Source organism: Schistocerca serialis, chromosome 2 (assembly GCF_023864345.2).
Source record: "Schistocerca serialis cubense isolate TAMUIC-IGC-003099 chromosome 2, iqSchSeri2.2, whole genome shotgun sequence".
Taxonomy (NCBI): Eukaryota; Metazoa; Arthropoda; class Insecta; order Orthoptera; family Acrididae; genus Schistocerca; species Schistocerca serialis.
Window position 1 is genome coordinate 246,644,437 of NC_064639.1, and position 13,697 is coordinate 246,658,133.

A 13,697-nucleotide genomic window follows, 5' to 3' on the forward strand; every position below is an offset into this window, starting at 1 on the left:
GGGATAAGGTGAAACCATGTTTGCAGCACTGTGACCCAATGCCAACCACCACAGATGAACTTTGGAATCAGGTGAATGCAGCATGGATGACTATACCACAGGACACCATTCATGCCTTATTCGCATCAGTGCCATCGTGCATGGAATCAGTTATCAGAGCTGATGACAGACCCTGTGCCTACTAGGCAACAGGACACATGCTGAACTGAGGTGACTGAGATGACTGAGATGCTAATCATTTCTGCAGAACGTACTAATGTACATGTCCTGTGAATATGAAAGTCCGTTCACTAGTCACTCAAAGTGATTTTTTTTTTTACTGAAGATGAGTGTAGTGTGGCTTCATATTGCAGTAGGTGAACTTTTGGTTAAGAGTGGCTTCCCACCCTCTGTTAACCCTGTTCTTGACTCGTGTTTTCTGCTTCAAACTGTTTAAAAGGACATCATATTTCAATACTGAAAGCGACAGAATTATAGCTGTAGAGAAAATTTTAAGGCACATATTGGAAACTGGATTGATAGACCTCCTCCTGACAGTGTATGAGAATGTTGAACAAGTGTATTTCCCTTAACTTGACCCAATGATGTTTCAGGAAGACAGGTTTCTATAGCATGATGTCCTGTACTTGTTTAACAACTATATTGTTTGTTCATACATTGCAAATATCTTTTTTCTGTCTGGAAAGAAGGAATAAACTTTCTGAAAGTTGCAGAGATGAATTCTTGGTCTGTAGAAACTGAAAGCCTTGTAATAATATGGGGAATATAGTTGTTTTCTGTGTTTATTTTTTTCCATGGATAAAGACAAGTACGAGCTGAGGTTAAAATTGTGGAGCCATCAGAGGCTTTATGGAAAGAATAGTTACTTTCATGCCCTTTAATGTGTCTTCAAGTTTGTGCAGATTCTATTTTAGGTAACGATTATCGATATACTTGCACTGAATGTTTTATTTTCATTTTAGAATACATAATACTTTGACAGGAAAAGAAAATTAAGTCTGAATAAGTTTTATTGCCTCTGTGAGATTGACCTGTTAAAGAATAACTGGTATCTGCCATGTGGTAGAATTCCTTCCAGTTAATCTTCTTGTAGTATCTTACTTCCTCCAGTTTGGACATATCACAGTCCGTCTAGTGTTGTGTTATTAACTACCAGTTTCCCAGTTAGCTATAGATTAACTTGTTCAATTAACTTACTATATGTGTTTGTTTCGCTTTGGAGACCATAAATAGATAAGATATCAAAACACTTGATGCAACTGACAGACTTGTGTTATGACTATAAGTGAAACTGAATATATTTTCTCAGGTTGTTTCTTCCATATCATCATTTTGAGAGCAAGAATTGTATCTTTTGAAATTTGTTAAATTAATTTCTCTGTACAATTATGTGTGCTAACAGTCTTACACAACTTAAAAGTATAAAAATTTCACATTCTGTTGTCGTGAAGAGAGTTTAAATTTGTATAAATTCATGTCGGAGGTGGAATCTGATGATGGATGCAAAACTTCATGAAACAATAAAGAATACCTGCTTTATTTAGGAACTGTGTGTGGTGATGTATAGTATACAGCTATAGTTTGACTATAAGCTGCAACAAGTTTCATCAAAATTGCAATGCCAGTCGATGAGCAGCATTCGTACAGTTGTGTTCCTATGTGCTGCCAGAAAATATTATGTGAGGTTAGTCACAAATGAGTCTAGTCCTGTAAATTTGGGTTATTATTAAATATGTTCAGTTCACGGTAGCTACCCACAATTTACTTGACATTATTTGTAAAGAAGAGCTTCATAAAAACATCATTCTCTCTTGGGTAGTTGACTTTGGAGACATTAAATCATGATACTTCTGTGCTGAAATTCCAAATGGCCCAGTGTACAGATTTTTATATTATTCATGATTGTTTGGTAATATAACAACAAAAATAATTAATTTTTCAAAATACAATATAATTGGATAGATTAAAAATCTACTCAACAAGTGGCAGCATGGAAAAAACATACGAAAGTTAAGGGAATGTGCGAGCTTTCGCAGCCAGTGGCTTCTTCCTCTGGCAGAAGGGTTGAAGGATTCCCCAGACAAACTGATATAATTCAATACAGAACTTGGAGAACACTCAAAATAATTAGCCTGGAAGAGAGCATTCTGTTTGTCTTTCTGTATCATTTGACTTCTCCTGTCTTGCCCTCTCTCCCTGCGTCTGGTAAGCATTGTACTGGCTGTCTGAAACATTATGTAACTCTTAAGAAAAACACATCACATTTGTATTTCTGTGGGCAGAATAAAGCACTTTTATTTTATTTTATTTACAAAGGAACGCTTTCCAGCAATTAGTTCAATACTACACAATTACTTTTGAACGCTCTTTACAATTCACCAAATGATAAAAAATGTGGCTCCAAATAAATCTTGGAAGTAGGTGCTTGGCAGTAGTGTGATGGAAACTTGAAAATTTTATTTAAAAATTTACATACATATTATTCCAGTTCATTACTGTCTTCTTCCCATTGCTTTATTCTTTACTATGTTTAACCCATCTGCTGACTGACCATTCACCAGTTCCTAGAGATGAAAGAAACATTTCTTTACATATGTGACACATCATCTTGTACTTTCAAACTGCACTGTAGATTACATTTTCTTCTTGATTCTCCTGCATTAGTTGTTTGTATGACCTAAGGTAGCAACACACACTTTCTGTTGTTCACTATTCATATTTGGCAAGGATGTATGAAATGTTAGACTAGTGTTCTCCTCAGATATTGAACACATTCTCTTGTTCTTTGATTTGCAACAGAATTTCAATAAGCACTGTGGACCCATTTCACTAGGTTCTGCTTTTATTTCAATTTGTTCTCCTTTTTCTTGGCCACAATACTTTTGTATTGCTTGTCTTTCATTGTGGAAACTTTAGCTTCATTTCTTTTCCATACATGAGTGTCTGCTCCACTTTATTGCCATGCTTTCTTGTTGTTTCATTGTCTTCATTCAAAGGTTGTCACTTCACAGCATTGTTCCAGACAGGATGTTCAGTTGTACTGCTTTGCTTTTGTTTGATTCAGATTATTTAATACCACTTCGTTTCCAGCACCTGCAACTGATTGTAAATGGTCATTTTTTCTGATGCTCTCTCTCTCTCTCTCTCTCTCTCTCTCTCTCTCTCTCTCTCTCTCTCACTTCCTCCATTTTTCTTGTTGGGTTCAGATCACCTACTTCTGAGTCTTCAAATTTGTCTGCTGTTCTACACTCATAACTTGTACCGAATTCTATAAAATTATTGCCTTCTGAATTACTTACATTTGACTTAGTAGATACCAAAGGTTCATTCGCTGGTGAAAATAATGTTAGTCCAGTTGGACTGAGCATAAAAATACTGTATTTACCTGAGTACAAGATGACATTCCCCCTCTTTCTTTCTTTCTTTCTTTCTACCTATCTTCATATTCTGACTAAACAAAATTACGAACTATTTCATTGGTATAACACATTAGTGCAGTGTCTGTAAAGTTCAAAGGAAAGGGCACTGCTGACAATTTATAGCGGTATTAAATGTGAAAATGTATTCACAAATTGCAAATATGGTAACACCACAGCTATACAGTTTACAAATGGAAAATTTGTGCTGGACTGGAACTCAAACCCAGATTTCGCACTTTATGTGAATGGCTGCCTTAAGCACTTCATTGCATCAAACTTCACAGACATTATCAATTACAGACACTACAGTAAACTTTCATGCAAGAGCCAAGGCAGTCTGATAAGAAAACTAAGTTCTCTCCCTGTGCAGGGATTACATAATGGTGTGAGCATTATGGGTAGCAGACATTGGGATGTACAGAGATTTGAGTTTGTCTGTGAAGCGTGCTCAGATAGCTGAAATGGTTAAGGCAACTACTCATGTAAAGTGGGAAATTTGGGTTAAGTCCCAGTCTGGCACAAGTTTTTATTTGTTTCCAGTTAATTGTATAGCTGTGGTGATACCGTATTCACAATTTGCGAATACATTCCCTCATTGGTATAAGGTATCTGCCTTAAACATTAACATTATACTTATTCTAACTTGTGCCATTGCTGATTGTCTGCATGCAAAATACAATGCAATACGAAAAGAGAGAAAGTAAAGAAAAAAATAATCACATTAATTTATATTTTCAGTTCTGTCTTTGCTTACTATCAAAGCTAATCGTCTGGGGTATTATTTTTAATTATAGTCATCACCACCACCACCACCACCACCACCACCACCATCATCAGTGATATTAGCTGTAATGACAGTTTTGTGTAGTTGTATCAAATCGATGAGAGATAAGAAAGAGTATATTCTGGACTATCCGGCCTAATGTGGTGGAAAGTCAAGCTGTATAAACCAGAGTTTTATGAATTCTCTCTTCTGACCCCAACTGCACCATTCAAAACATATTTTTTGTTATACCATAACCCAATTTTATTAACGTTTTCTGACTTCTTACGTAATACATGCCAGTTATAAGTACTTGTTATGTACATACTGCACCCATTAAACATTATGACAGTAAACATAAAACAGTGTGCATTGTAAAGTATGAATGTATGATTACACACATGTGAAAAGCCAAGCCTAACAAAAAGAAATGAAACTTACAGGTTTGAGGATATTAAAAAGTCTTTGAGAGATGACGGTTTCCCCTCCTTTAGTCCTGCTCTGTGCTGCAACAGCCCTCCAATTACACAAGCAGATAATATCAGTTGGTGTTGCATTCTCCTGCTCACTACTATATTGCAGCACTGCCTAAATTGTCATGAGCCCTTCCAAATGTGGGATAGGATATCTCCTCCTCCTCCTCCTCCTCCTCCTCCTCCTCCTCCACCACTCCTCCCCCTCACCCCCTCCTCCCCCTACCACCCTTCTCCTATTGTGTTACTTCTCCTGCACAACCATTTCTACAATATTGTTGATCGTTAGTTCATAAATTTCACCATTTGCCCTCCATTATGTGACATCCTCACATGGAAACACCAGGAAGTAGTTGTGCGACATAAATAAAAGTTGGTAGGCGTGTTTCTACAGCCGAAAGATGTCTATCCAAAATCTCGCGCCATTCGCACAAGAGTGGTACTGGTAGTGCCACTATCAAGATAGAAATCAGATTTGCTGTAAATACATGCTGTAAGTTATCCCATGCACCCTGACTGCAAAATCGTACATCGGTCTGGTGATTTAGCCTGTTGTGCTAACATTCATGAATAGCATCCCAGGTGGTCTTCTCCAACAGGCTAACACTAGCCCACATTCTGCTGTTATAACCCAACATATTCTACAGAGTGTCAGCATGTTGCCTTGGCCTGCCTGATCACCAGATCAGTGGAGCACTTACAGGACATCATCAGATGACAACTCCAGCGTCATCCACAACCGTCATTAACCATCCCTGTGTTGACCGACCAAGTGCAACAGGCATGGAACTCCATCCCACAAACTGACATCTGGCATCAGTACAACAAAATGAATGCACGTTAGCACGCTTGCATTCAGCATTCTGGCTGTTAAATCGGTCAATAATGTACCAGCATTGTACATTTGCTATGGTTTATCACACACTTACATTAACCTCTGATCTTGCAATGTTAATCACTTAGATATGTTACCTAGAAAAATACTTTCACAATTCACGCAAACGCAACTCACACACACGACTGTAGTCTCAGGCAACTGAAACAACCACATTCAGACATGTGTGTGTCTATTGTTGACGAAGGCGAATGGCAGGAGGTTTGAATTGTGAAAGTCTTTTTGTTGTGCCTATCTGCGACTCAGCATCTCTGCTATATGGTGAGTATCAACTTTCCTTCTCATAATATTGTTACATTCCATCCTGGAGTTTTCATTGTTTGATTTTTACCTAGAAAAATATACTCCCAAAATTTCATTACTGTACATTAATTATTTTTGGTGTTAAGATTTTTTTTATTTTCCGTCAGTGTATTTTGGTAAAAGCGATGTTACATTTTGCTCAGCAGAGCTAATTATTGTGCATTAATGTTCTCTGATCAATACCAAAAAACTACTAACAATATTTCTTTGTTATAAAGAACAGTGTTTATGCAGCGCAAGGAGGTTAATGTGGTGTCATAGCGCATCCTCTCAATCTGTTTGGTTTGCGCATGGCAGGAGCAACAGCAGCCAGTTTGTTATGCGATGGGCGAACACCAGTTGGCCACTTGCTCGTCTCGCACAAAGCTAAATATAAAAATCGGAATTGAAAGAAAGAATTATATCTATTAAATACTAATACATTAAAACAAATCATGATTGCACCAGCGACAGGAGTGCCATCACTGGGGTCAGCAGTTTTGTAACACTATGTGACCTTTCTGAATTCTTCAGAATAAATATTTGTGATCTCAGTTGCAAAAGCTTCTTTGATAAATATAGGATGACCTCTATATTAATATGTTACACAATTTAAAAACATTGACCTCAGCAGTAGTAGTTTAATTTGTGAATGTAAGACTACTGTATTTTTTGAGTGTTGATTTTGGGGAGAAAAACTTCCGCTTATAATTGGGCATGACATCCCTGCATTCTGAATTACTTACATTTTAGTTATGAGAATCAGAAAATTTATTTGCTAATGATAATGATGATAGCAGTACATTTCAAGCTTCTGACAATATTGAGAGAAACCTCCATAGAATTCGCTGATTGGCTGTAAAATTTATATACTGGTTTGTTAAAATACAGCTACTCACAGAGGCCCAGTGTGGACTGCAATTATCATATGGCAGCAAAACTTGGTAGGTCTTTTAATGTGTTAATATCGATCCACCGTGTGCTGGATATTTAGTCACTAGGTGCAAATCTGGCACTGTGAATGCAAGAAAGAGGTGTGGAAATGTTTCCCTGTGTAGTGGATTAGGAATGGGACATGGACGAAAAGGTGAAGCAAGTAAGAAGGACATTTTAAAATTATTAACTGACACTTACACAAGTTGTTCAATGTGATCACTGGAGACATTGACTAGATGCTGTAAAGCTCCAAATTTTCACCTGGTGGCCAAATTTGAAACTAAATTTTTCCATAATAAATCAGCTCCTCATTAATGCATTAGCATATGTACCAAGTTTTGCTGCTATGGATAATTATAGACCGCACTGAGTCAATGTACCTGCACCTTAATTATAACCATCAAGTACTACCTACTAGTGGGCCATTGATGCGGTAACGTAACATAAGGTGGAGAAAGAATCATAGTTCGGATCTAAGCTAACCTTATTTTGGTGAGTTTTCTTTCATAATAGGCTTACACTTTTGTTGTTTTTGTATTGAAATTGTTTACTTCAATATTTGTGTACTTACCATTTTTATATATGCTATTTAATCCTCTGCACATATTAACTAATAACCCACACAGTTAATAACTTTCAGCATATTGATAACAACACTATAACACTGTAAAATTATGCAAAGAATATTACAAATATCACCAACAAACTACTTAACTGTTACACTGGCGCAACCAGACACACCAGTCACTAAAAGTGGCGTGAAACGGGAAGAAATGCACTAGGCAGGATGAACAACCTAGACGGAGCATCCTGACCAATATATATTATCACATTTAATTGGCTTAATAATGAAAAAAAGTGTGCTAAATTTCCAAGCAGTACCATTCTTCTGATATAACAAGGTTTTGTACCTTAAGATTTGAATGGTACAAGAGGAAAAGTTTCGATGCTTTGCTGTAGAAGAGCTAAGCATGCCTGTCTTGCGATACAGGGCTTTTCATCTTTTATGGGATACATTTCTCACTGGGCAGAAACATGATTCAAAATTGATAATTTTTCAGTTACAATGTTTTGCCATGGTTACAATGATTAACTCTTATGTAGTAAACTGTGTAACAGCCAAAGTTTGACTGTACTCTTTCAATTAAAATTTCCTTACTTTCAAATAAAAATAGAAAAACTGATTTGCTATAGTAAACATTTCTTTTTCCATTTCTAGAGGTACCAGTGCAAGAAAATTCTTAGGGAATGTGCAGTTCCCTACTGCAGACAGAGAATTCCAAAGATATGCAGTGAACAAGGTAAACTGTACAAGTATGTGCAGAAGGATGTAAACTATGGCAATTACTGCTTATTATTGCCATCATTTACAAATGCAAACATTGTCACTTTATTTTTTTCTCTTCAGGTGCGCAATTATTTTCAGCAGAATTCAAACCTAAACATTCGTTGGTCAACATTTGGTTCACAACCTTTGTCAGTTGCAACCTATGTAGAGATGTTCAATTTCTTACTTAAGTTGTTATTCAAGGACACAAACTTGGACACTAAAAATTACGTAGATGAACTACCGCAATGCATGAGGGCACTTTCATATCCAGTAAACATTCAGAAGTCATCTCTTCACACAAGTATGTTTGAATATTCTTAAAGTCTGTATTATTATTGTTCTATAATATACATGTAAGATTGAGTTTGTGCAAGAAAAACAAAAATTCAAAAGTACGCTCTTAGCCACTGTGTTACCAGTTTGCTTGGTTTAATGCTGCACGCACAAAATAATGAAGTGTCAAAACTTTGCCTGTCATTTCCTCTCAAATTATTGAGTGTTGGCAAAAAGGAAGGAAGATAACCTTTAATGTCTCACTGACACAGGTCATTTGAAAAAGGCCACAAGCTCAGGACAGGAAAGGAAACCAACTGTGCCTTTTCAAAGGAACGTGAGTCCAGTGAGCTAACAACTACACCACCTCACGTGGATTGTTGGCATCTAATACAAAATGTATCCCTCTATTCTCGCTCTCCTTTCCCCAAGTGAAGTTTAGACTGTGTCAGAGAGCAACCTATGGTGGCTTCCCCTTGCTATTAAAAATTGGTATTCTGCTCCTTAGGTCTGCCCTCTTTCATTGTGGCTACCAATGCCCTGCATCTCTGTGTGTCACGCTCTGTTATGTGTATATAATGTGGATAAATAAAAAAAAGAAATTGTCACCAAATGGTGGCAAGAGAAAATGAACAAAATATGTGGAAAAACGTGAGCTATTGGATCCAGGGGCTCTTTCTGGGAGAAATGTTGAAAGAAAGGAAGACGGATGAAGGAAAAGGTTTAGCGAGATTTAGGAAATTGGAAGAGTTACATAAAAGTCACGCAGAACCATGGGTCAAGGGAAACTTCCTGGATAGCGTGAGAGAGAAAGACTGGTTGTCAGTGCCTGCAGAGGGCAAGATTTGAAAACCTGAGTGATTACTGAAAAACATTGTCAAAGAGAATTTCAGTGGTCTCACTAGTGTTTGTTTTCAATAACTATTACTTTTCTGTATTCCTTTGTATTTTTCTGCATTCTTTATTTTCTGATCTGTCTAATTTTCTCTGCCCCTCTTACCTATCTATCATGTATTTCTGTTTTATCTGCTCTTTCGTGATGTTTTTCAGTAAGCTCTGTCTTGCTTATATCCCTGTCATCCATCTTTAAGTTCTGAGACTTTCATGTATCATGCAGTGTAGGCAACAACACCCAGTCTCTCATCCCATCCAGCAAGTCTGCCCAGACCTGGGGTTTTGTGTGATTTTTCTGTAACTCTTCCCATTTCCTAAACCTCACCAGTCCTTTTTCTTAATGCCTCCTCTTCATACCTGCTATAATAAGGATCCACTATATGTGGAAGCTTGTTCATTTCCATATCCTTCGTGTTCGTTCTCTTCTGCCGCTGCTTGTTGAGTACATATCTTATCTATCCATATTCTATTTATAAACAGTCTGTTATGCTGATGATACAGCTTTATTTACTTCGTATCGTGAAACACTTGACTATGCGTTAAATTGCTTTGCAGCCAGTAAACTTGCTTGTAGTCCAGGCAAACCTCAACAGTTTCTGTTAGGTTTATCTGATCATGTAGAAAATAAATGCCTCAAATATTTAAGAATTCATATGGGTGTCAATTGCAATAACATATCAACAAATATTTCAAAGATGTGATCAGTAATTATCATCTCCAAATGACATATTTCATGTTCTTTCAGTCAGGTAACTAAAATGGCTTACTCGTATGGAGACATTCCCTCATATCAGCAACATTTTAAAAATAAAAATTTGTGCGTATAATATGAAAGGCTGGTCTTACAGCTCTGTCAGTCTTTTTACCAGGTTCACAATACCAACAGTTGTGAACATGTATATTAGTGTCATTCTGTGTCACATTAAAGTATGTATTGCCAGGGAAGCTATTTGGAAATAAATAACACAAATAAACCAAACATGGACATCACAAGGCTCAGGTTAGCAAGAACAGTGAACTCCTAAAAAAAAGAATGCTCTCAGAATTTATTAAAAATTTCATCCCTCTGCTGAAGCCATACAATTCAAAAATTTCAAAATAAAGCTGTGCAATTGTCTGACATAACACTCACTGTTAGACTGTAAAAGAGAACAATGCTGATTTTAATACTTAACTTTATGGCTATAATCTTTCATTTGTTATGTAGATGAATGCTGTTGATCTTAGTCATTAATATTGTAGCTGTACTCTTTACTTTTACTGCAGTTTGTAGACTAGTACTTACTAAGATTCACAGTATTAAATTCATTAGATCATGATCATGATCTTATCTAATTTCAGTGAACACAAAAAACTCCTGGCCAAGTCTTCTCAGTATGTTTGTTTTTCTGGTTGACCACGTTAGTTTAATTGACAAGTCTGAAGTATCAGAAATGGTATGCCCAGACAGTGGTGATAATCAAGACTTTGAAGTTCAGAATGTGAGTATGTTTAGCTATTAAACTTGTTATTCTGTAACGTAAAATTGATGACTGGTTTGAATTTTGATGGAGAAACAGAAATTTATCATGCGGGAGGAGGGCACAATAATGATAAATTGTACACGTAAATAAGCTCATAATTGATGCAGTAATACAAATTCAAAGTTGAAACAGTGAATGCCTTTGCCAAGCACTAATTAGAAAATTGGTTCTCTGTGCTTTCACCATTGTTCAAAATACTAGGCATTACTTAAGATACTTCGAACAACATGAAAAATGGGTTTAGCTTTATAGACACAAAGTAAGTCATCATAGTCTTCAACTTGTGGAACCATTTTCATTGTCGCGTATTCTGCGGAACTATGTGGAAAGTTTCCCAAGGTAGTGAGGAGAACTTGAGACACCACCACCAAAAAAAACCCTGAATGCAAATTAAAGTCTATTCCAATGTGTCCTCGTTATGTGGAGTCCTCCACATACTAATTATTCCACAAAGTTTTTGGCTTAATATCTGTCCTTTAGCACTCATTCTTTCCTTCCTGAAGGATGATGTTGGTTCCACGTGGGTGAACCAGCTTATGTTTGTTAGAAAAAGTTTTTATTAGCAGTTTTTGTGTGCTACGGGATGGCTTCACTTTCCAACATAATCACCTTTCACTTCTAACAAGGGTATTCCAATACAATCGTGAAATTTTTCGCACAGGGAGGCTACATTGGAAGAAATGCACTGTCAGAATTTTAGTTGCTAAGGTGCACAGCAGGTATATACTTTTTTTAAGTTACTCAGTTTAACCGCATGAAGAACTGTTTGTGTATAACAGCAATTTCTACAGCCCTTTGTGCATAGTGTGCGATCCGGCAAATAATCAGACACTGCCGTCTCAAAAGAACATAGCATGAAGTTCAAAGTGCACACGTGAATCGTAAGTACTTAAACTGCGAGGGCAGTTCAATAAGTAATGCAACACATTTTTTTTCTCGGCCAATTTTGGTTGAAAAAACCGGAAATTTCTTGTGGAATATTTTCAAACATTCCCGCTTCGTCTCGTATAGTTTCATTGACTTCCGACAGGTGGCAGCGCTGTACGGAGCTGTTAAAATGGTGTCTGTAACGGATGTGCGTTGCAAACAACGGGCAGTGATCGAGTTTCTTTTGGCAGAAAACCAGGGCATCTCAGATATTCATAGGCGCTTGCAGAATGTCTACGGTGATCTGGCAGTGGACAAAAGCACGGTGAGTCGTTGGGCAAAGCGTGTGTCATCATCGCCGCAAGGTCAAGCAAGACTGTCTGATCTCCCGCGTGCGGGCCGGCCGTGCACAGCTGTGACTCCTGCAATGGCGGAGCGTGCGAACACACTCGTTCGAGATGATCGACGGATCACCATCAAACAAGTCAGTGCTCAACTTGACATCTCTGTTGGTAGTGCTGTCACAATTGTTCACCAGTTGGGATATGCAAAGGTTTGTTCCCGCTGGGTCCCTCGTTGTCTAACCGAACACCATAAAGAGCAAAGGAGAACCATCTGTGCGGAACTGCTTGCTCGTCATGTGGCTGAGGGTGACAATTTCTTGTCAAAGATTGTTACAGACGATGAAACATGGGTTCATCACTTCGAACCTGAAACAAAACGGCAATCAATGGAGTGGCGCCACACCCACTCCCCTACCAAGAAAAAGTTTAAAGCCATACCCTCAGCCGGTAAAGTCATGGTTACAGTCTTCTGGGACGCTGAAGGGGTTATTCTGTTCGATGTCCTTCCCCATAGTCAAACGATTAACTCTGAAGTGTATTGTGCTACTCTTCAGAAATTGAAGAAACAACTTCAGCGTGTTCGTAGGCACAAAAATCTGAACGAACTTCTCCTTCTTCATGACAACGCAAGACCTCACACAAGTCTTCGCACCCGAGAGGAGCTCACAAAACTTCAGTGGACTGTTCTTCCTCATGCGCCCTACAGCCCCGATCTCGCACTGTCGGATTTCCATATGTTTGGCCCAATGAAGGACGCAATCCGTGGGAGGCACTACGCGGATGATGAAGAAGTTATTGATGCAGTTCGACGTTGGCTCCGACATCGACCAGTGGAATGGTACCGTGCAGGCATACAGGCCCTCATTTCAAGGTGACGTAAGGCCGTAGCATTGAATGGAGATTACGTTGAAAAATAGTGTTGTGTAGCTAAAAGATTGGGGAATAACCTGGTGTATTTCAATGCTGAATAAAACAACCCCTGTTTCAGAAAAAAAAATGTGTTGCATTACTTATTGAACTGCCCTCGTATATCAAATATGCCTCATCATTAATTTTTTTAAGGGCTTTCTGTTAATAGTGAGGGCTAAACTTGTGCGGATGTAATTATTAAACAAGTGACTGGCATGGGAAACAAAAACAAGGCAACGTATTAGGTTACATTACAGATGACTTCCATCAATCGGGACTTTAATTCATTAGCATAAAATATTTCGTAAAATTACTGTAGCATAGTTCTCATGATAATTTTTGAATAATGTATATCTTACTAACAATGAAGCAGTTCCTTGTTTCTTTTCTTTAGTCATCACAAAAATGCGAAGTGTGTAATGAGTGGTGCAAACAAGCTTTTTCCTTACACTAGGCACACCTGAAGAGTATTAATGCATTCAGACACTCCACAGTAAAACTAGTTTCATTTAGACAGAATTAGGATGGAGTAAGAAATAGTCGTGGCCATTATTCTGCATATTCGTAAAACATGACGATGCAGACTGACAATGCCCTAATGACTTGTTATGTTCAGGCCAAGAGTCCAACAAAAGCAATGAATTATTTTCTGCCAATGGTAAGAAGACTTTTCGGATGTAACATCAGAAATTATTCTATCCCTTTTTTCTGGATTTTGCTACATGGATTACAACATTTTTGTAACTAAACAGTTCTCTCTCTCTCTCTCTCTTTTTCTCTCTCTTGCCC

General features: G+C 37.7%; 1 protein-coding gene across 1 annotated transcript in view; it reads left to right on the forward strand.

Moving 5' to 3' along the window:
* LOC126456992 (kinetochore protein NDC80 homolog) overlaps positions 1-13,697 on the forward strand; it is a 165,046-nt gene that overhangs the window by 45,185 nt on the left and 106,164 nt on the right. The window contains exons 4-6 of the mRNA XM_050092955.1: positions 7,988-8,069; positions 8,177-8,399; positions 10,607-10,746. Of these exons, the coding sequence (XP_049948912.1) occupies positions 7,988-8,069; positions 8,177-8,399; positions 10,607-10,746 (445 nt within the window). The remainder of the gene's footprint in view (positions 1-7,987; positions 8,070-8,176; positions 8,400-10,606; positions 10,747-13,697) is intronic.